The sequence below is a fragment of the Cebidichthys violaceus genome, unplaced genomic scaffold, assembly GCF_023349555.1.
Source record: "Cebidichthys violaceus isolate CVI_PGR_0920_01 unplaced genomic scaffold, fCebVio1.0.p SCAF_13, whole genome shotgun sequence".
Lineage (NCBI taxonomy): Eukaryota > Metazoa > Chordata > Actinopteri > Perciformes > Stichaeidae > Cebidichthys > Cebidichthys violaceus.
Genome location: NW_027176296.1, coordinates 14,132,826 through 14,156,854, shown reverse-complemented (window position 1 = coordinate 14,156,854; position 24,029 = coordinate 14,132,826). Strand labels below are relative to the sequence as shown.

Genomic DNA, 24,029 nt, shown 5'->3' with positions numbered 1-24,029 from the left:
CTAAAACAACAGGTTCTCACAAAGATAGAGCAACACTACAAGAACACACACCTGGCTTCCTTGTGAGTTGCGTCTGGCGGAGATCCAGGATGCAGCTTTGAGTCGTCCGAGCTCCAACAGGACCGGACCTCGAGCACACTGCGGGACAAACACACACACATGCGCGTTATGGATCCTATACATGCTTTATTTCCACGTTTGTGTACAAATACACAGTTATACCCACAAACGGCAGTATCAGAATGTGACATGTTCAGACCTGGCATTAACATGCATGTGTGTGACGTTACCGTCTGTGCCGCTGTGTGACGACATATACAGAAATATGTGCCCGATCAGGCAGTTTTGATGGGCAGCCGATCGATTTGTGCATCTCTAACATGAATCTAACTTTTCCATCTTGAAAAAACGTACAAAGTACACAGGCAAGTATGTGAACAATGTCGGTACTCAGGAGACTGATCATCCATCAGAAGGTTAGGAACATCATGTGATATCAATACAGAAACACAGGGTCAAAGCCAGGGTTCGTATTACATCGTGGCTTCAGAGGGAGCCTTATTACTCAGGAGTAGGGGGGTTGGGAGGTGAGAGGCTACTGTACACCCGTATGCCTACATGCAGAAATATACTATAAATTAATTTGATATCATACAGAGAATATTTAGCCTGAGACAGAAACAAAAACAATGAATATTCAAAGGTAACATTGATGTGAGAATAAGACACACGTTGACACCCTGATTGGTTTAGGTGGTTCAGAGGCGTATTACATAACAGCAACATGTCCACAGTACGATCCCGACCAGGGACCCGTGTTTCCTGTCTGTCCCTACACTTTCAACGATCAGATAACGGCCAACACGCCAAAAGGAAATGTTAACAAGAAAACAAGAAATCAAAATGTGCGTGTGTTTACCTTCAGAATGGCGGCGACAGTTTCCTGGGAGGCGTGTCTCATGTCGTCTCTGTTGACCGACAGGATCTGGTCTCCCTGCATCAGACGACCGTCCAGCTCAGCAGCGCCCCCTCTGACCACCTCGGAGATGAACACACCGCTGCCACTCCTGACACGCGCACATGCACACGCACACACACACACACACACACACACACACACACACGGTGGTAGAAGAAATATACAGATCTTTTAGTAGTAGTTAAAGCAGCAATACTACCATGTAAAAATACTCAGTTACAAGTAAAAGTCCTGCATTTAACGTTTTTACTTAAAGAAACAGTGCGCAGGATTAGCTGTGATTATCAGAAAGTTTACATAATATTCATAACTATGTTTTCATTAGTGTATAATCCTAGCCTTCACATCTACATAGGCAGCTGGTCCTCCATGTTGCACCGCCATGTTTCTACGGTAGCCCAGAACGGACAAACCAAACACTGGCTCTGTAAGGCCACCGTAGTTCTACGTACTTGGAAAGTTTGGCTCTGAGTTATGCTCTGCTTCATGCTCTTAGATGCTTGTTTGGAAAAGGAAATGTTTTGATTACCAATGTTGATGCACTTATTGTAAGTCGCTTTGGATAAAAGTGTCTGCTAAATGACTGTAATGTAATGTAATGTAATGAAAGTGAGAGGCGAGCGGAAGGGGATTCAGATGGTTGCATTCTGAAACCTCACCAATAGATGGTGTTAAATCTTACCCACTGGTCTTTTAAGTAAAAGTATCAGCATCAAAATATACTAAAAGTAATTAAAAGTGAAAGTGCATTTTTTGCAGAATGACCCATTTCAGAATAATAATAATTATTATCATTGGATTATAATTATATATGCATTAATGTGTTCACCACATTTAATTACTTTATATCCTGGTGGGTAGTTTAATTAATCTACAATAAAACATCATAATCTATAGATTATATTTTGGGCTCATAATCTGAATCTGAATAAAAGTTAATAAATAATTGAAGTAAAACGTAACAATATTTCTCTCTGAGATGTAGTGGGGTAGAAGTATAACATACATAGCATAAAAAAGGAATACTCAAGTAAAGTTGTACTTGAGTAAATGTACTTGTACATGATTTGAACCAACAGCAGCAGTAACACACACAAAGTGTTGTGGATCTGTGTGTGTGTGTGTGTGTGTGTGTGTGTGTGTTTTTTTTAAGGCAGACCTCTTCCCGACGATGCTGAGTCCCAGCCCTCTGCCGCTCCTCTTCTGCAGCTCCACCTTGAAGAGGTCCAGGTTCTCCTCGTCTTTGTACTGAGCCTCGTCCCTCAGCACCGTCAGACGAACCTTCGCCGGCGTGTGCCGCAGGGCGGCGATGGCCTCCTCGTGGGACGCCCCGCGCAGGTCCACCCCGTTCACCTGGACACGCGGGAACAATAAAATCTCATATCTCTATCTTCGACCTGATGCGGTGAATGCATCGAAACATACTTTTCATTTCCTCACATCTGGACTGCTGTAATGATCTCCTGATTGTCTTACATCAACTTTAAATTAACTTCAAATAAATGAATCAGGATTTTATTTTTTCATGTTCACCACAATGGACTTTTCAACTGAGACAGTGTAGTTTTTTACAAAAATGTAGTTTTTCTAAAATAACAAAATGTTTTACACACACGAGGTGGGAGAAAATAAAATAAAATAGTACTGCGAGTTAAACTGATTTATATACTGCTGGGTAGTTTAATCTATAATAATACATCAGAAATTGTTGTAATAGTAGTGAAATAACAATGCAATATTTCCCTCTGAGATGTATTGGAGTAGAAGTATAAAGTAGCATAAAATGGAATACTCAAGTGAAGTACAACTTAGGTACAGTACTTGAGTAAATCAGCTATTATCCAGCAGGGGGAGACGTTGTTTACATTTATCAGCCTGTGATTTAATTTCTTGATTTTAAAGCAGAAACATCATGCTTTTATAATCCATAATACTGCAGTACCATTAGTACTAGCAATGCTAACAGTAATATCACTAAAAACAGCAAAAGCAAAAGCAGCATTACTAACACTAGTACCAGAAATAGTACAAAGCTCGCCCTGTTTACCGTTTGTAAAACAGACAACTCAGGAGTATTGTCAGTACTAACAGTACTGTAGTACTGTGTGAGTAGTACCTCGAGTATCTGGTCTCCTGCCCACAGTCGTCCGTCTCTGGCTGCAGCTCCTTCCTCATAAACCTCATGGATCACTATGGCGTCCTGGCGAAGAGACAGTGAGACACAACAAGAGCGAGATTTTTAGATTAATCCGCCGCTGAAAATAGTCCCCAACAAATGCACTATTTCTTCATGTTTGTCAGATTAAAAACTACAGTGATCAGAAAATTACTGAGTCTTTTTTATGAAACATTAAACTATATATTTGTGTTTTTTTTTTAAAAGATTTATGTCTTCAGTGGGAACCAGCGAGGTTGGAGCGGAGAGCCACAGACAGGAAATCAGATAGTACTGGTAGACGGACGGACACTTTGTCAGTGTGGGTCTAAACATGGGACTCGTTGACGAGAGAAATATACAGAATAACACCGGACTGATCCTTTAAAAAACAAAACAAGAGAGCCGAGAAGAGGACATCGACACTTTGATTATCCGACATGTTGTCTGCAGGTTTGGGACAAATAATCAATGAGATCCTCTCTCTCATGATACTGATGCACCACCACCATTATGGTTGTCTTCAATAAACAATTGAAACGTGAACTTTACATTTTCATTTTTTCTAAAGTTTGATGTAGAACTTGAACAGGACAGTGTGGGGAATTGTCGGTTTTTATTACACACAAATTAAAGAATAAAGAGGATGGAGGAAAAAAGAACAAAAGAACAAAAGAAGAAAATACTGAGAAGTGAGTAAAGTATGTAAGTCTGTTACCAGCTGTGTGTCTCTTCCTCCCACTATGCTGAGTCCGAGCCCTGATCGACCTTTAGAGATCTCCAACAGCATCTCCTGACCAGGAACCACCGCACAGCATGATGGGTCTGAGGAGGAGGAGGAGGAGGAAGAAGATTGGTTTATCTCCTCTCTTCTAAAAAATTATTTATGTAACATTAGTAATACCACAGTGTAAAAATACTCTTGTTACACATTAAAGTATTATGTACATTATATATATTATTATGTATATTTTTCACATCAAAATATACTTAAAGTCATCATGCAGAATGACCCACTTCAAAAGAATACCCATGTATATGATTAGATTATAAATATCGACGCATTAATGTGTTCACCACTTTAATGCTCCTGGTGGTAAAGGTGGAGCTCATTTTAAGGACTGTATCTACTGATTGTTGTGTGTCCAGGGTGTGGTTAGCCTAGCTTAGCACAAAGACTGGCAGCAGAGGGGAACTGTTAGCTTAAGACCTCCCAACAAGTCCAAAGCTCCATTAAAGAGTTGTTGAGGTCATGCAGTGATTGAGAGTCTGGTACAGATAGATTTAACATTTGATGAAATTAAATTCAATATCAGATCTGAAAATGAGAGACAGATGTGTGGGTGTGTGTGTACGTGTGTGTACGTGTGTATACCTCTGTTGGCAGCTTGCAGGTCGGGGCTTATCAGAGGAGGAGATGCTGTCTGTTTACTGGAACTGCTTGAAGCCGTGCAGGACTACACACACACACACACACACACACACACACACACACACACACACACACACACACACACACACACACACACACACACACACACACAAGAGATGAGAATAATGTATTGATCAGCTCAGTAACTCTCATTCATTCGGTATTTGTACTGTAATGCACAATCGGTGACACTTCTACTCCACTACATTTATCTGACAGCTTTACATTTTTAGATCTTACAAAAACAAAAATCATATGATCAGTTTATAAAATATGACCCATTGTTGTAGATTAAACAACTCAGTATTTAAAAGTACAAATTCAGACAAACTCAGATTTGTCATCTTCGAGTGTAAATGCGTCATCGTGTTGATACCTGCTGCTCCAGCAACGCCTTCGGAGCCTGAAGCTCATTTTCTGAAGTCTCTGCAACTTTCAGCCTCTGCAGCAAAAACAAACACACGCACGCACACGCACGCACGCACACACACACACACACACACACGCGCACACGCACACGCACACACACACACACACACACACACACACACACACACACACACACACACACACACAGAAAGTAACTAAGTGCATTTACTCAAGTACTGAAATTAAGTATAATTTTGAGTTAGTGGTACTTGAGTATTTCCATTTTCTGATACTTTATACTTCTTCTCCACTACACAGAAATATTGTCCTTTTATTACTGCACAAAATCTATTTAAAAATTGTAGTTACTTTGCAACTTAAGATTAAAAAAAGAAAAAAATATATATATATATTTTTCTTTTTTTAATCTTCAGTTGCAAAGTAAGTAATCATCTTTATATTTAGATAATGATCCTATAAAACGTGATGCATTAAATTTGTATAATTAGCTCTTCTACTACCAACTGCTATATTTATATGCTTCTCACATGTTCCTGCATCAACAACAATTGTCAGATAGTGTAATATATTCATTAATAGACCACTTTGGGTGCTTTCACTTTGATGTTTTAAGTACATTTTCTTAGTACTACTTTTGTATGTTTAGTAACATAAGATTATTATTAATATATTAGTATTTCTACTCTCCCTGGAGTAAAAGCTCTCAGTACGTCCTCCTCAGTGTGAGAATGAGGTCAGCCAGACCAAGTCACCTTTGTGGAGGTGTCGTTCTCTGTCAGACTCTTGGGGGCGCTGTTGTTGCTGTTGCTGCTGCTTCTGTTTCCGTTCCTGTTGTTCTGCTCGTCTTCATCGCTCTTCGCGTCCTGTTCGACAGACCACAGATCAGTTTACACTTTCATATCCCAGTGAAATGTGGGCTGAAACTTCTGGTTTATTCCCCTCTATTGACACGTGTACACAGCCCCCCGGAGTTCACAAAATATGATGTTTGTTGTAGTTTAAACAAACCACCAGTACACCGGAAATGATTAGTTCATTCATGCATGAGTAAGTGTTCATTTTGGCAGCTTTATAAGAAGAAGTCTTAGTGTCTCGACAAAAATAAGCAATAGTTTTAGTCACATTTTCGTCATTTTTATCCGTCATAGTTTTAGTTGACAACACAAAGTCAACTTTCAGTCAAAATGTTTTCTCTCTTAATTTTGTTTCTTTTTTTCATTTAGTCCTGTGTCAAATGTTCTTTTTTCATCAGATTATATTGAATATTTCTGAATAATCTAGTTCTAGCCAAAACAATTTACTGTTAAAAAAATATTAAAAAAATTGAGAAGAAATGAAGATGTGGATTATTTTTGGGTGGGAATATTAGTCCAATAATAACCGATAATCTTTTTGGGGGAACATTGTCACTGTTTCCGAGTGAGTGTGAGTGTGAGTGTGAGAGAGAGAGAGAGAGAGAGAGAGAGAGAGAGAGAGAGAGAGAGAGAGAGAGAGAGAGAGAGAGAGAGAGAGAGAGTGAGAGTGAGAGAGAGAGAGTGAGAGAGAGAGAGAGATCAATGGGACGAGTGTCTGTTAATACATCAACAGAATTCAGGAAGTGAAGTGATTTTGACTGACCAGCGGGTCCAACGACGGGTGGAGGGTCAGGCTGTCGGGGGGGCGGGGTCTGTCTGTGGGGACGGAGACGCCGAGAGGAGCCGGAGAGACGGACTGACACAGAATAAGAAGAAGAAGAAGAATACAATATACTACAAATATACAATACAATATTAATTACACTATTGTGGACTAATGAATGTCAAAATATAGGAAGAAAAAAAAAAAGTCATAATAGTATACATAAAAAAGTAACAGTATAATATGTCAAAAAAGTTATATAGTACATCAAAAAAGTCACAGTATAGTAAGTAAATTAAACTCATAGTATAGCATGTCAAAAAATGTCATATTGTAAGTCCACAAAATGAGACATGTTATAATAATAAAACTATTCTCACACCTGGAGCTCAGTTCATTGTTGTCTTTACGTTCTGGTCACACTGGCTAACAGGCTGACATGTAACTCACTGAGTGGACAGTTTTGGTGATGTCATCATCAGCACCCACATGGGCAAATCAAATTGTGTTGGACTGACAGCAGCTCCGTCTGACGTGTTTATGCATGTTCTCCGGAGTTAAAAAGAGATAGAAGCGTGTGGACGGGGATGTGTGTCAGTGTTAAAAGAGTGCGTTGTTACCTCGGGGCTGATGGGGCTGACGGGGCTGAGGACAGGGGGAGGAGGGGGAGGAGGGGGAGAGGCGAAGGGGGGGACGGCCATCTGGTTTATAGCATCCTCATTTCTACGGAGAGAGACAGAGAGAGACATCAGTGCAGGTTGGGCTGCAACACGAAAAACAAGAAAAGAAGCAAGAAAAACACATTTTCTCATCAGCAAGGAACTGATGGAAGTTTATTATGAATGCAGAGCTTCACCACCTGAGCCCCTCCCCAGCATAAACACATGTCTGCTCGGTGTTTTATTATCTCCCCGTGAGAACGGATCAGTCACAGAGCTGCAGCTGATCTGCAGTGCAGACGAACATTCAGCTGCAATAAAACAACTGCTGCACAACGCAAGATGGAGACCTGTTTTTAACATTCTGATTCACGTTTTTTATGGAGCACTTCTTGTGTTGTATGAATAATTTCCGTCATATGCATTGAATGTGTTGTAACTCTGTTATGTTGTTCATTCTGTAGACATGACATCTATCACACTTCTGTTCATCCTGAGAGAGGGATCCCTCCTCTGTTGCTCTCCCTGAGGTCTCTTCCTCTTTTCTCCCTGTCAAAGGGGTTTTTGGGGGAGTTGTTCCTGTTCCGATGTGAGGGTCCCGGGATAGAGGATGTTGTATGTGTACAGATTGTAAAGCCCTCTGAGGCAAATTTGTGATTTTGGGCTATACAAAATAAATTGTTACTCACAAAATTGCCTTTTAAACAAATCTAGTGTGAAGTCAGAGACTTCATTCAGAGATCTTATTCAAGGCATCAGTCTGTTTCCAGGTTTCTGGTTTCACTTGAGTCAGCGTCGGCTGGGGCTGAAGACTACAAGTTTAAAAAAAAATAAAAATCATAAGGTGTGGAGTTAGGAAGGGCCTCTGTAGCTGTTAGCTGCTAGCATAGCACACCACAATCTCACACACAACATTCAGTGGAGAACGTTGCCTTCAGTGCTTCCTGCCATAAATCTACTCAGGTTTAGGGCAACAAAACTTTCTTAACGCAAACGTCTCCCATGTGCACACACAGCTGCCGTCCAGCTGAATTGTGGGAAATGTAGGCACTGAGAAGAATGCGTAGAAGGGTAAGAAAAATTGCAGGGAGAGATGGCAAAAATATTCGGACACTCATTCTGTCACTATGTGTCCACTATGACTCGCTACATGGGATAAAACCAGCAACGACGGACACTGGTGTTGGTCCCTGAACGCCTCATGTCTGTTGGGTCTGATCCAGGCGGTAACCTCAGGTTGTGCCAAAGGGAGTATCATAAAACTTGCATTTTCTCTACTGACCAGTAGGGGGCGACTCATCCGGTTGCAAAAAGAAGTCTGATCGTATAGAAGCCTATGAGAAAATGATTCTACTTCTCACTTGATTTATCAGTAAACATTGTAAACATGAGTTTATGGTCTCACTCTCTAGTTTCAAGTCTTCTTCAATACAGCATGATGTTCATTTAGTAAATGATGGTCCATTAGAGTCAAATAGACCATAAAGCAGAGTAAGCTTCAGGGCGGGGGTTACTGTGATTGACAGGTCGCTGCCGCTACCAGAGCGACATACTCCTCTACGTCACTCCTCCGCATTCCAAATATGGTAATCTCCGTTAATTGGTAGCAAATAACCAACAACATGGCGAGGGCCGTAATCCAAGATGGCAACGGCGAAATTGCCAAACTCAAGGCTTCAAAACGGCAGTCCACAAACCAATGGGTGATGTCACGATGACTCTTCTTATATACAGTCTATGGTCGGATCATTACTGGGCTGATGGCAGGGAGTCTGACCTTTATGTCTTCATCCTGCTGAGCACCTTCATCCGTCAAAGTTCACGAAGCCCAAGCGGGGATGAGGAGCGACGGGACAAAGACGGATGCTGACTCAGACTTCCTCTCCTCCTCCCAGCAGCTGGTGACTCACTAAACGCTCCTGATGGGAACATCGCTGTAATCTAAACTGAACAATCACACGGCTGAGGGAGAAACTATATTTGTCAAATCGGGCATCTCATCACCAGGAACACCAACGACAAGCTTCTCGGGTAACGGAGCGGAAAACCAACAACGCATCCCCGAAGTGTGCCGACGGACATGAAGGAGGATGCGATGAGGGAGATGATGCCCCTAGTGTGGCTGAGAGGACATCTGCTACATGATGACATATGGTGCGAGTCCACCACACGGGACACTTCAAACCCTTCTGCGGTGGAGCCGTCTGATGCCGGAATCGTTTGATTCGAGGCTCCGGCGCTAAACGGAGCCATCTGTGGAGCTCCAGGACGAACATCAGAGAGGACCGAGATGAAGGTTTTGTTTGTGTCAGAGTCTCATTCTGTTTTCTTATTTAGACTGCGTCATCATTAGTGCTTCTTGACTCCACTTCACAGAGATCGCCCGTCAATCAAACGATTGGAAAGATTATCTGGAACCAGTAAAAACCAATAACTGGTTGAGTGCAGTATTGCTGCATGACTAGAGGAGCGATGGACAATGAGGGTGAAAAATGACCAAACAATTAGAAATATCTTTAGGAGTGTCTTTAGAAGTGATATGAGGCGTTCAGGGTCACTGAATACTAAGGGAAACATCAGCACTTTTAATGTTTGATGACAGAAATGTTCAACTCTTGACTCCTCCACTCCTTCGGGCTGAACATGGAGAGCGATCGACGGATGAACCACACACTTCAGTTCCTTTCATTCATCTTCAGAGAGCTTTAAAATTGTTGAGTATTTTAAATATAAGAAGGAGACGATACATGGAAACCTTAATGATCACCTAAATCAGCACCACATCACTGACATATTGTCTGCTCTCTAATCACGCAGGAAATTATGACTGAAATTATGGATTGAACGTCATCAGAGAGAATCATGATCAGCCGCTCTCCATCAAAGCACCGTGATTATTATCATCATCTATTGTACGGCCACAAGATGCTCCAGTTTCTCAGTCTGAATTAAATTCTTCTATGAAAGCATCAATGATTGGATGAAGATTTCCTCATCTTCAACTTGCATCGCAACTCTTGCTGAACAGACATTAAAGGGATAAATTGATGAGGAAGAAAGACAATAAGAGTTGACTGAGAGAAGCAGACGAAAGGATCCGGTCTGCAGCTTATTCACCGTCTTAAAGTCCTGCTCTGCAGACAATATCGTCAACAAACAAAAAGCTCCGACATTTTTTGTCAAAAACCTGGCCCCGTGTTATTCTACTTGTGATTTTCATTTGTTAAATATGTTTTAATATCATTTTTTTTGCACCCAACAAAAACTGGATTTCTGTACCTTACCCATCTCTTACAATGTGGTTGCTCTACAAAGGGAACACCAAGACAAAAAAGATAGCATCAGCTGTTTCTTTAAATGCCCTAAAATCAATATATTTACAGCTAACTCAAATATAATGCCAGAAAACTTCCGCAAGAGGACAGTCAACATTTTTAAAAACATTTTTTAATCATGGCCATAAGCTTAACCTTATTTGTGGCAAATCAGGAAATGCTAATATAAATCATTTTTGTAATTTATGATTTTGAAGCTCAGTCTTCATGATGTGAAAGTTATAGACTGATTGTCAGAAGACAATTCATTTGATTTTACATCATTAACTTAACTCCTGAGAGAAATGTGGGGGTTTGTGGTTTAAGATGTAGAAATATTCGGCCTACGTAAATATTTTTTTTAATTTCTTTGTGAGTTGTTTCCGTTTTTGTGTGGTAGGGATTTACTGTCTTTTATCCATTTATTTCTATAATGTCTTTTATACTTTTTATTATAACATATGTAAAATGTCATTTGTAGCCATACATCAGCATGATAAGAACTACCTAAAATAACAGAAACCATCTTTGGGGAGACTGCATTTGACGTGTACTTGGGTTTTATGTTTGGCCCATGTCTCATCCTTTAACATATAGGGGGCGGGGTTTATGACCTATACTGCAGCCAGCGACCAAGGGGGCAATCGAGGTGTTTCAGCTTGGGGAGCTGTCATGTTATCCATCTTTATATACACAGAGCGTACTAAAATCAGCAAACATCCCTTTAATCTAATTTACTCAGACAAACCTGAATGGCTGTGAAACGAAGAATAATCTATTCCTGCCCTCCAAGCCTTGTCTTCTCTTGCTTCATTCCATCTGTCCTGGTCCCTCAGTATCTCCACCCTTCGACCATTTATTTTATTTTATTATATTTATTACGTTATTGTCAGTGCCCAGTATCTGACCCGTTCGTGATTGACCATTAATGTGTCCTTGGTGAAAGTGAAGCTGTCAGGAACTGTAATTTACGGATCAGTCGGTTACTTCCTGCTTCAGTCATGCAAGACAAACGCCGTCAGCCAATCATCCACCTGAACAGGTTAATTAGTTTAACATTCACTCTTCAAATGTTCTGCTGAGAGGCCTCAATACTACAGCATCCAGATGATTGATCTGTTATACCGTACCAGTGGAGTCGGTGGAGGGCGGTGCTAAAAGGACACATCACAGGGTCACTTATTGTAAACTGTCCTCTGAGGAGCAGGACTGAGATCAGGACATTTCTATGTAATATATATATATATATATATATATATATATATATATATATATATATATATATATATATATATATATATATATATATATATATATAGGTAAGTATGAATGTATGTATGTTTAACTTTTACTTAGCAAATGACCACCTGAAAAGAGTGCTGACTAAAGCGGAGCAGGTCTTCTTATGTCAGTAGAAGGAGAGCTAGTTAGCTGTTAGCAGCCAGTGGGAGTCATACGTGTCTTTGGCTAACAGAGCTAACAGCTAACAGAACTAAACACACGGCAGGACTGACGTTTTAAACAGTCAACATGATGCATTACACAGTGAACTGTGGACAGCTGCATATATTAAAATGAGAGTCTAATTGCTTAGTTGTGTTTTTTTATTCATTCAATCTAACATTACAGCAATGGTCATTGCAGACACACCTGCAGGATATCTGCAATTTGTCTGTCTTTGACACTTGCACTACTGTCCAAAACGATGACAAGAAACAGATCCTTATGCATTTTTTTGTTTGTTTGTTTCTATGTTGACTCTTCTCTGAGTCTTTTTTTTTTTTTTTTGAAACATCTAAAGTAGTTCAGGCTAAATCCATTCAAATGGATTATTAAAACTGGGTTTAGCAACATTTCATTTCATCAGTGTTCCTAATGATGAACGATGATGAACGCGGATGATGGTGATTTTAAATGTGCCCTGCCCGGTGCATCTGTCTTCTGTCGATAATGGGAGTAACACGATTGATCTGGATATAAACTATTTCATGTCTTAGATTCTAATTAGATTATATATTGATGTGATTTTTAACTTAATATTATTCTCATTTGTTATAGGAACATTTGTATCAGCATTGTTAGAGGGGAGCCTGATGTCAACCACTGCTTCACTGTAATCGTTGATGGTGAACAACTTGATCTCCTGAAGCTGTCCCCTGGTTCAAACCTGGAGGTCTGATCTGTACATGGAATAAGAATTCTGAACATTATTTAAATACTGTATTCTCAGCTGTATGTTGTTGCAGCTTTCAGGAAAGCCACAGTGTAATCCGGACACAGAGTAAAACCCACCTTTACAGACTCGTTTTGTGACATCTGAAGCCGCTGTTTTACTACAACGATTATTTGATCGCTTTGGAAACCAATCTACTCCATCAGTATTGTCACACAGTAAGTTCGATGTGCAGAGGGATGGACCTGGCAGGGTGACCATTTCTGTTTCCATGGCGATGCTCATGCCCCCGTCGACATCCCATTGCTCATTGCCGCAGTGACCTTTATCGGAGATAAATCATTCAGCGGCGGCCCGTGGACACGACTTTAACGAGATTTTGTCACCTGGCCGAACGCGGCGAGAACAACGGTGTCCTCCTGGCCTCGACACGCCGACCGCATTCAATCAGAGCAGGCCGGCAGGGAAAAGAAAAACCGCGACACGGTCAGAACAGCCAGGTGAACTCTGGGAGATAGCCAGCACAAAAGGTTTCCTGAAGAAATCGGTCTCGGAGGAATTCATGGGAAGAACCGCATCTTCTCTGTACAGATCTAATCACAGGACACGGTGACCTCCACCTGAACAACCGAGGATAAACCAGAATAAACGTCCTCTTCGGTCAGCCAGAGTTCAATAAACTGTACCGATACATCAACATGCCATTTCTCTGAAGTGTGAACACTACCTGCAGGCCGCAGTAAACGTTCAAAAAGCTAATTTGTGAAAAAGAAAAGAGACTATTGATCACAACAAAAGTACCCTGCTTGAAAATATTCATGCTGAGGTAAAAGAAAAATCAATAAACACTTATAGTATAAAGAGTTCTGGGCCTCAAAAATGACATCTTTCTCTCCACTGATAGTATTTGCAAAGGGAAATACATTTTGAAGAAAAGGTAACACCAGACTCTGTTCTTTTTATCAGGAAATGTTAATTAATGGAGCTGACAAATCTCAAAAACCAAAAATATTCACTGACAACATATTTCACTTGTTATACAACAAAATATCTGATCTTATAACACAATATCATCTGGTAGTGACTACAGTGTTATTAAACAGTGTTATGGTGTTTAGACCAGAGAATACAGTCAAAAATCAGTGATGAAAAGTAATTAAGTACATTTACTCAAATGCTGTAATTAAGTGAAGTTTTTATACCTTATATCTAGTTTTTGTACTTCTACTCCACTACACTTCCGAGGGAAGTAGTGCACTTTAATACTACATTTTACAGCTATATTTAATTTGCAGATGTATATTAAGATTTTACATAAAACAAACACAATATAATTATAAAATACAATATATTGCTAAAGATTAAATCAGTGGTTTTCCATCCAATTTTTCACCATTTATTACAATAAAGCAGTGTCTAGTTGTGTGTCCATGTCATGTTTCAGACGTCTTGTTAGCAGTTCAACTATTGAGACATTTCCTCTCTAAAGTTCACATGTGGTTTAATTTCAACATCTGTTTGTGGCCCAAATTATTCAATATTTAACAAAAAGCAAAGATTACAGAACGGTCACGGTTTTGTGTCAGAACTTTTACAAATGAGGCTGAACACTCGGTGTATTCTAAACAAAGCACAGGGATGGTTTTTATGTTGCAGACAGATCTCATTCACACTCTTCCATACAAATGGTTAAAACCTAGTGCAAGGGGTCACTAATAGGCGGACCGTGGTCCGGATCCGGACCCAGACGCCGTTGTATCCGGACCCTGGACCTAAAACCGATAGATAATTGAGAATTAATACATTTTGACGGAGCGCCTATATTTTAACCGCCGCAGCTTTTCTAGCCTTTACGGCACTCGGTCAGTGGTCCGGGAAACAAACCGACCAATTACATGCGTTGTACATCACATCACTTTTTGATTTGAAGTTAGCCCATGCATGCGATTTTGAAGAGCTTTAATTAAAGAATGTCCTGGTTCTCTCTGAGTGACACCTTGAGGTGGTCTGCTATTAACCTGAAGTGAAATGATTTTGTAACTATGCACCATTTCCTCTAAAATCTAATCTGAAATTAGACAAAATGTCTCATGAATGTGATTTGAAGTTAGCTCATGCATGCGATTTTGAAGGGCTTTAATTTTGAAATACTAAATGTCCTTTAGCATCAAAATGTCCCGGTCCTCTCTGAGTGACACCTTGAGGTGGTCTGCTATCAACCTGAGGTGAAATGATTTTGTAACTATGCACCATTTCCTCTTAAGATGCACATTCTTTGAAAGTTTTCAGTTATGTCAGTTATTCTTTAATCCAGCCCTTATTTTACCTGAAATGAGAAGAGCATTTATTTATGTATTTCTATGTATTATTTATAATCCATCTAGTTCAATTTGAAAATTGTTAAAATATAATTGATGTGTACTTTCTTTATTTGATTTAACAGTTATTGACTACACAGAGACGTTACTACTACTACTAGACTTCTTGAATATATATATATATATATATATATATATATGGTACTAAATAGCGCAAGTTAGATATTATTGTAATGTTCCGGACCTTTGCACGAGGAGATTTTCTCAATCTGGACCTTTTGGAATTTGAATTGAATACCCCTGACCTAATGTCTACAAAAGCCCAAACTATGAGAAATGTATATCGACTTCACTTGAGAGTTTCCTCTGTGTTTTTTAACAATTCAAACAGCTGCCAGGCGTTCAGAACCCGAACGTGTATGAGTGGTGTTTTCAGATTAAACGTATTTAACAAACCGTCGACACTCTGTTCCCATCTGCAGGTTTGTGACCCAGAGGACGTTTCCCATCGCCGTCAAACACTACAACACAACAGCTGTCAGGATGTGACAGACGTCAGCGAAGCCGCTAGTATCTGCCGACGAAACACGACTCCATGCCGACATGTCATCACATGACTACAACTAAACAACACAGGAGCTGTTGGGCCTTACAAGTAATTTGGAGGTTTAACATAAACATGGAGGTGATGATACTTTAAAAAAACAGCAATCATCAGCTGAAGATACATTACATCAGCACTGACGTGAAAATGAGTCTCGATTTGACACCAGCGAGACGCTTACAGCTCTGTCACAGACGTAACGACTTGTTGTGGTCGTGATTTATGTCTCATGTTGACATGCAGGCGTCTCATAAGCCTGAACACAGCAAACAGCCCCATCACTCAGAGTGACGGAGGTCTTTAGTAGCAGTTCTGACTTACACACTCATCCATCTCCATGTGTCAGACTGAGGATGCAGATGTTTTAAATATTGAGCTTACGGAGGCTGCAGATACCATCCTGGTGATTTATCTCTTCTCTAAGTCAGTACTGGAGATAAAAATGCAAAGTTTGTCCTGAGCGTGGCACAAGGAGAGATATACTGTGCACAGTATATCTTTTGTTTGTGTAAGCACAAGGGTCAAAGTTTTGTCCTGATGGTGGCGCTAGAGCATCTTTTCCCAACCTCTGTCTCAGGACCTTACGTAGGTTTACCTGATATGCAAACGCGGTCAGAAATTTAAAAAAAGAGTTTTTAAGAAGTACATTTATTTAAAGCTGGGGTCGCAACATTGGAGAAAACCGCAAGAGTACGCTAGATTTTGAAAATGTCCAACTGAAAAATCCAGCCCAGTGTTGCCAACTCTTTTTCAATGAAAGTAGCTAGCAGCACTAGCTCCAAGTGTTGCTAAATCTAGCGAGAAAGTTACAAAGTCGCTGTCAAAAGTCAAAAACACTGACAGCCCGTCTCTTCAGGCCTCCTTCCAAAGCCACTCCACCCAAAATGATCAATGATAAACAACGTGGCTAATATCAAAACTCCCAGATGTCAATTCTTTTGACAATACGAGTAAAGACCAGGTTGATGCCCAATAACAAGGCACTGGATATTATATTTATCCTTTTGTGAGCAGCGGAGCAGAGCAGAGCAACCATCCTAGCCCGACCCGCAAACTTTATGCATTATTGTAGCACAATTGCCAGCAGTGCCAGAGTGACAAAAAGTGACATTGGCAGTGTTAGTTTGTAATGTGTCTGTTCAGAACATGGTGGCTTATAATGTTGCCGATTGTCATTTTTGTGATGGTTAATAGTTTTACCATTGGTGAGGTGGCTGCTACATTTCTTTAGAGCAGTTGCATTTTGCTGCATTGTCACAATCGCCCAACCGTCTCATTAGACTCATTAGCAGCTCCTGTTGCGGTGTACCAACGGATGGACAGACGACTATCACTGATAATACCAAAGAAAACTTAAAGTTCTGCAGCGTCTTTTTTCTATGATTTGTAAGTGGATTTATGGACATGTACAGTATTCTGGATGGACGTTGGCGATAATGACATCCTGCAGTGCGAGTCACACTGAATGATATCAATATGTGTTTCATTGCTGTGTGTTAACATTTCTCTGAGTTATGACTCTGAGAAGGACTATGATCTCCTGCTAGAGCATCCTTTGCGGAGAATGAAAACATGGAGGAACTCAGCAGATAAAAAGAGGGATGAACTCTCGTGTGATTATCTCCTCGGCAGCAGAGTCCAAGCCGGCCTGCACTTTAAAACCTGTCTGACAGGGAGGCTGAACCGGTGCAAGGCTCGGGTCTCAATGAGACTTCTGTAAAATACACCCCACCTGCTCGCTTCAAAAGCTGCGAATCAATCCCTGCAGCGGAAAGCTCATTCCTGCAGCCGAGGAGGAGGAGGAGGAGGAGGGCTAGCAGAGTTTAATCTGTTTTGCAGAGAGTACCCGTCCTCAGCTCCTCTCTCCCGTCTCAAAAGGACTGAATGTGAAGGACTGTCCCCCTCCTGTCGGCTTTCATCAAGAGCAAATCCAGCGAAACTGAGAGCTTTGTGGTTGTTATACGCCGAACGCAGAGCTCTGTCTCCGCCTTGCCGCCTTCGGATCAGACAGACGGGTTTCAGTTGGGACTTTGAAGTTTCCGGATGGCCGTTGTCTGCAGCAGAGTGTCCCCGTCTGTTCTCTTATGAGTCAGACCGGACTCAAGCTAAACGCCCTCAGGGGCGGACACGTCTGAGTGCATCAGATCACGTCCTACAGGCGCTCCGGTGAGAGCTCAGTGACACGTTACAGCCTGACTCATAATCTCATTGTTGTTCCAGGCGAGTGCGTATTCTCTTTTTTTTCATAAAGATTATTTTTTTGTGGGCTTTTCTGCTTTATTTTGGCAGAATTTAGAACTCTACCCGGTGAGCTAACAGGGCGCCTCCTGTAAGGATCTGATCTACCCTTCAGTAACATCCTGTTCCTTACAGCGGTACTAAACAATACTTTTTGTCTACTAGGTGGCAGAAAACTACACAAACACTGAAGAATTGTTGTATGATTGCTGCCTTCTTACACATCCAGCAGTAAGAGAACTACGTGATCACATTGTCCAATATTCACTCTCTATAAGCAAAGTAAAGATGTGTTTCCACTCATCTGTGGATCATCATGCTGCTGCTCTCATTTTGGATCAGGCTTAATAATCTCTTGATCTACTTTGGAGCGAGTCTGAAGCCCCCATTTTTAAAACTTGTCATTTCAAGATAAAATTCAGATGAGATTTATTGGGCTTTCATTAAACTTTTATTTAAATATTCAACATAGTCTCGCGGCGGTTTGTGAAATAGTCACAAAATGCAATCGAAAAAAGGATCCTAATTGACTTTGCATTGGCAACATTTTTGGCGTGAGTGACACTGTACACGGAACCAAGAGGCTGTGACACTATTTCACGACCTGCCATGAAACTGGGCTGAGATATTTCTGTTGGTTCGATCGCAAAACAGCTTACAATCCATCTTGGATTTTCTCAAGCCCTATGCAAATAAGAGCTGTTCAACAAAAACCCCGAAACGAAGGAGAACAACCTCTGCAGTTTAGTTACAATTAATGTTTAACGTCTTCCCAGATCCATATGTTTCACAAACATTTGCAATAAAGAAGTTATTTTCCCGGCATCAGGATACTTGGCAGTAGCTTCTTCTGTGACGAGTGATTTTACCCGTTTCCCTGTTTTCAGCTCTCTCTGATTTGTTCTATTCTCGTCTAACACTCCAGTCTCTGCTGCTGCCATGACCCAATTTAAGCACGGGGATCAATACAGTTTCATTTTTATCGAATCCAGAGAATCAGAGAAATTGATGGCTGAGAAGTCACAGAGGGAATGAAGACGGTGTCGGCGGTGGAGCTCCCGCAGCTCTCTGCCGGCTGAATGAGACTCTTTCCCCTCAATCGCCGCCGCGTAGAAGGCAGTGAACTCTATTATACTCTAAGAAAAGGAAACGTCTGCTCTCCTCAGGTCGGCCTCACCGGCTTATGGATTCATGGTGATGGCAGCAGGTTCGGCAGCATTTTAATTGAAAAGAGAGTTTCTGCTTAAGAAACACTTCACGTCCGTCTTGTCTCCCTGAACACATCACTCCCTCTCCCAGCACCTCTCCGCCTCCCTGCTGCTTCCACCTGCTTAGAAAAACAGGCCCGTCCTGTAACATGGGTGACTGACTGTTCTCTCTGGATCCTCATTAAAGAAAATGTGCTGGTTTTTCAACCTCATCTCTACCAATCCGAGTAAGGTATATAGTGTGAGAAACGCCTGCACTTGTCACTGATGTTCTCCGTGTCTCTGTGGCGCAGCTGCAAAATCTGTTGTTCTGCCGTATTCCTCTTGACATACTTGGTACACAGAAAAAAGAGCTTTGGTAGCTGCGGGGAGCAACGTCGCTCAAATACTTCCTTGTTCTTGTCGCTTGTGCTGCGTTTCCAACAGTGTAAATAGCATGCCACAATACAAGCGCAGAGGAAGTTACGGACAAGGACACTTGGGTATCAAGAGCACACCGGTGGATCAACCGGTGGGGCCTTGTGCATATCATGCTGCTGTAATGACCGTCAGCGGTTTCCCCGTTTAGTCTTGCTGGAGACCTTCTTCAGATCCTAAAAATCGACAAAAGAAAAGACAACCAAGACCAGCCAAACGATTTTGGAGCGATTTTAGTCTTTGTATTTCTTTCCAATATTCTGCTCGGCGGGCAGCCGGCCCTGCAGAGAGACACATTTTCACATCTCACTTTGTTAGTTAAGGACTTAATGTCGTCATTTCAGGGTCACAACAATGTTTCTTACATTACTGAATGTCCTCTCAAGTGCTTGGATTTGTTTTACTTCATTCTTTTTAATCACGTACGAATGGGATAATAGTGGAGGAATGTAACATCGGCTCAGTACAGTCCAGACATTCACAACGCACAGCATCTACCTGAGCAGAGGATGAAGTTTCTCTCTCTCCCTCTCTGTGTGTGTTGTAATCCGGGCTTCTCTGTGCTTTGTTAGCATAGCCGGGTCTGAGCCCCACTGGTTAGCTCGCGGCTGCCGCTCCGCACTGCTCAGCTGCCGCCGGGTCCAGAGGCAATAGAAATGCTCCCAGTCTCAAATTTAGCACCATTAATCCGTCATCCGATTAAAATCTCTACGGCAGAAATCTCGCAAAACCGAGTCCGAAGCGTTTTATTATTCTAATCGTTGAGAAAATTCGCAATGCAAGACATAGCTGAATTAATTGCGTAGGAGCAATAATAGTTCTATTCCTAAACGGGGCTAATGACTTAATGTTACTTCAATCACGATTCTAAGCTCGGAGTGAAAACGATCACAGCAAATTCATTATTATTTAGATACACTGAGCACATATTAGGAATCTTAAGGGCTACTTTGTCCCATGCAAATATATTAAATATTCGGCCTACTTTTTTCAACGGTTTCCCAGCATGCCTTGCAGCCCTACCTGAGCAGGATGAGTTTCACCTTGGGGACGGCGCTCTTAATGATGGCCGAGGCGTTCTGGTGACTCCGCCCATAGAGAATCTGGCTGTTAATCTGACATGAAAACAGAGATATATTGATTATCAACCTCATTTCTGAGAATTCTGAATTAAATTCACAAGAAAGCCCACACGTCTCAGGGTGATATTTTCAGAGTGAAATATCATCACATTTTAATTACTGAGGGAGTGAAGGGCGTTGTGTGATCATTAGTTAATGATTTTGAAAATGAAAGTCCAAACACAAATTAAAAAAAAGTTAATTAAAAAATAATTTTGCAGTTAGTAATAATAAAAACGTATGTATCAAAAGTATCAATTATCATAAAACAGTAAGGGATTCATAATTATTAATAATAATTAATACTATTAGTGTCAGAATAACACTCTTATCTGACCGCACAGACACAATTCTCCTGCAGTAACTTGATGATTCTCCATTTTAACACCCCCAAGGTCAACACACACACACACGCACACACACACACACGCACACACACACACACACACACACACACTAAATTGAGATAGGTGGTAATTGAGAGGTCATTGAGCTGTGAGGCCGTAAACTACAGCGAGTTAGAAGCTACCAGCACCTCCACATGTTTATCAGTATCTAATCTATATACACACACGCACGCACGCAAACGCACGCACACACCCTTTGGATTACAGTATTATGGATTTATGCACTAATGTGCCTTTGAACTACACAACCATCTCTGTGTTGTAGTGTGTGTTGTAGTGAGTGTGTGTTTTAGTGTGTAATTGTCCAGGCTTTCCTCGGCTGAACAACAGTTTTTCATGGAGCCTCTGACACTGCTGTAATGAGGAGACCGAGCGAGCGAGAGGGAGAGAGAGCGAGGAAGAGGGGGAGAGAGAGCGAGAGAGAGCGGGAGAGAGGGGGAGAGAGAGAGAGAGCAAGGAAGAGGGGGAGAGAGAGCGAGAGAGAGCGGGAGAGAGGGGGAGAGAGAGAGAGAGCAAGGAAGAGGGGGAGAGAGAGCGAGAGAGAGCGGGAGAGAGGGGGAGAGAGAGAGAGAGGGGGAGAGAGAGAGAGAGAGAGAGAGAGAGAGAGAGAGAGAGAGAGGGAGGATCTCTGTGTTTCTCTGTTTAATATTTATAGAAATAAATTGGAAACCCCCTCACACGCATGTGATGCAATAAAATGTAAAATGATGCAAGAGCTATATGCCGTGGTTAGGGCTTTGTGATACGGCCAAAATATATAATCTTGATTATCATCATCATGACCAACATCATGTTCAAGAATAAAACATGGACCGGCACCATCGGTAAGTCCGTCATCGTTACCTATAGTTAAACAATTCACCATCCTAACACGCTCACTACGACAAAGCTAACATGCTGATGTTTATCACGTATAATGTTAACAGTTTAGCGTGTTAGGATTATAGCATTGCAGTCATCAACCAAAGTGTGCACACATTCAAATGTTGACTTGATGATTGTGCTAAATGAGCAATCAGAGGTTCACTAAAGTGAATGTGATTCATCCTGAGGGGAACATGAATGTGTGAACCACTTTTCATCCCAATCCATCCAATAGCTGTTGACATATTTCACTTTAAAAAAAACATAACCTCATGGTGGCGCTACAGGACAAGTCAGGGGATCACCAAAGTCAGAGGGATTCATCCTCTGGGGAACATGAATTTCTGGATGAGATTTTAGGGCGATCCGCCGTATTGATGTTCTCACCTCCAGCAGCTCATCTCCGACCCGGATGCGTCCGTCTCGAGCCGCCGGCCCCCCTGGATGGAGTCCCACCACGAAGATGCTGAGGCGGGAACGATCCCTGTTTCCTGCCAGGCTGAGACCCAAACCCTGCCGCTCCTTCTCCAGCTCCACGCACAGCAGCTCCCCCTGCAGGTCTCCATAACGCTCACACCAACGCTCTGCAGGAGGAGGAGGAGGAAGAAGAGTTGGGTTTATTTACAGAGAGCAGAAGTGAAGCCAGAACTTCCTGGTTCTGTTTGTGAGGTAAGAAAAAAAAACCTGGTTCATAATCAGTTTGACATTTTTAATGCAAATAACTAAAAATACAGCCTTGGATCGAAATCTTACTCAGCATTATGTTCTGCCACTCCATAATAAGGATGCACCACATTTTTTACTTCCGATATAAGCAATACCTGTGCTTTGGGTATCAACCGATACATTAGACTCGACTTAAACATTGCTTTCTTACCTTTGTAAAGCAAAATATGACAAATAAATACATATAAATGCACTGAATTGTTATTAATTATTCAAATAATAAATCCTACAAGCAACTTGGTAAACAATATTCAGAATTTACATCATTACAGTTCAAGTGTAAACCTTTTAAATGCACCGACAAATTGATCAAACTTAAACAGGACTTAAAATTCCAGTAATATCATTTATGTCGTATATAAACATAGAACTAACGTGAGTTGTTCAGCCCTGAAATTAGTATCGGTCTGATATGAAATATCGATGCATTCCTACTCCATACATCTACTGTATCTAATTTAAATATCAATATCTAACATCAAAAATCATGTTTTTAGCTGCGTTTAATGAACACCATTACACGTAAGCCTTGAGGTATATTAAATAAATTACATTTTTTTTTATCAATACATAGTTCTAGATAAAGAGTTATATGGAGTTATACTGTCAGAGGACAGCACATTTAATCCTCCCACAACGAACACTGTAATCGTACAAACATCTTGAGTTGACTGAAAGAAGATGAGAGAGATTAGGGGGGAAAAAAAGGAAGAAGAGGAGGATTTAAGAGGCGAAGAAGAAGTGAGGAAGTAATCGCATAAGAGAGAGAAGAGAGAGAGAAGAGGGAGGGAGGACGAAGAGAGCAAACGGAGAGGAAGATGAGACTCAGCGGGAGAAGAGGAGACAAGCGTCTCATTTAATTTGGTGTCAAACAAAATGCAGCTTAACAGTCCGTGAAATAAACAACAAACTGAGAAACGTGAGCGAAATATAAAAAGCGAGATTTAAAACACATCATTCGGTCTGATAGAGGCTATCCGTCTTTCTGCCTGAGAACACATCTAGTCAAACTCAAACGCGGCGAAGATGAATGCCGAACTCAAACTTTTGCGTATTCAGTTGAGAGATCACATGGTTTCTGACCTTTCCCTAAAAGTAAAAAAGCTGAGGCGACTTCTCTTTGTTCCTGGACAGCTGCTGCTCTGAAGATAAGAAGGGTTTTGTAACTTTACACCAAGGATTTAAAGGTCACTGCTGTTATGTGGACCCACCCAGGACAGAGATAAACCAGTTTAGTGGCAGAATGAAGTAAATCACCTCAAACTCAAGGAGGAGGGATTAAACCGCCGAGTGCTGCTTCTATGTAAACCACAACTCCTCAACATTCTCACTTACAGCATTTATATGGAGATATGGTTTTAAAATGTACATTTCCACTGTTGCCAGGTCTGTCTATAAAATCTGAAT

At 41.2% G+C, this 24,029-nt stretch overlaps 1 protein-coding gene across 2 annotated transcripts in view; it reads right to left on the bottom strand.

The window, feature by feature from the left end:
* patj (PATJ crumbs cell polarity complex component) overlaps positions 1–24,029 on the bottom strand; it is a 116,677-nt gene that overhangs the window by 10,541 nt on the left and 82,107 nt on the right. For both annotated transcript variants that reach the window (XM_068707831.1, XM_068707832.1), the window contains 12 exons: positions 22,284–22,480; positions 20,528–20,619; positions 7,194–7,296; positions 6,574–6,666; positions 5,709–5,819; positions 4,943–5,008; positions 4,510–4,591; positions 3,853–3,959; positions 3,096–3,179; positions 2,139–2,332; positions 920–1,067; positions 52–138 (listed from right to left, as the gene is read on the bottom strand). In XM_068707831.1, the coding sequence (XP_068563932.1) occupies positions 52–138; positions 920–1,067; positions 2,139–2,332; positions 3,096–3,179; positions 3,853–3,959; positions 4,510–4,591; positions 4,943–5,008; positions 5,709–5,819; positions 6,574–6,666; positions 7,194–7,296; positions 20,528–20,619; positions 22,284–22,480 (1,364 nt within the window). The remainder of the gene's footprint in view (positions 1–51; positions 139–919; positions 1,068–2,138; positions 2,333–3,095; positions 3,180–3,852; positions 3,960–4,509; positions 4,592–4,942; positions 5,009–5,708; positions 5,820–6,573; positions 6,667–7,193; positions 7,297–20,527; positions 20,620–22,283; positions 22,481–24,029) is intronic.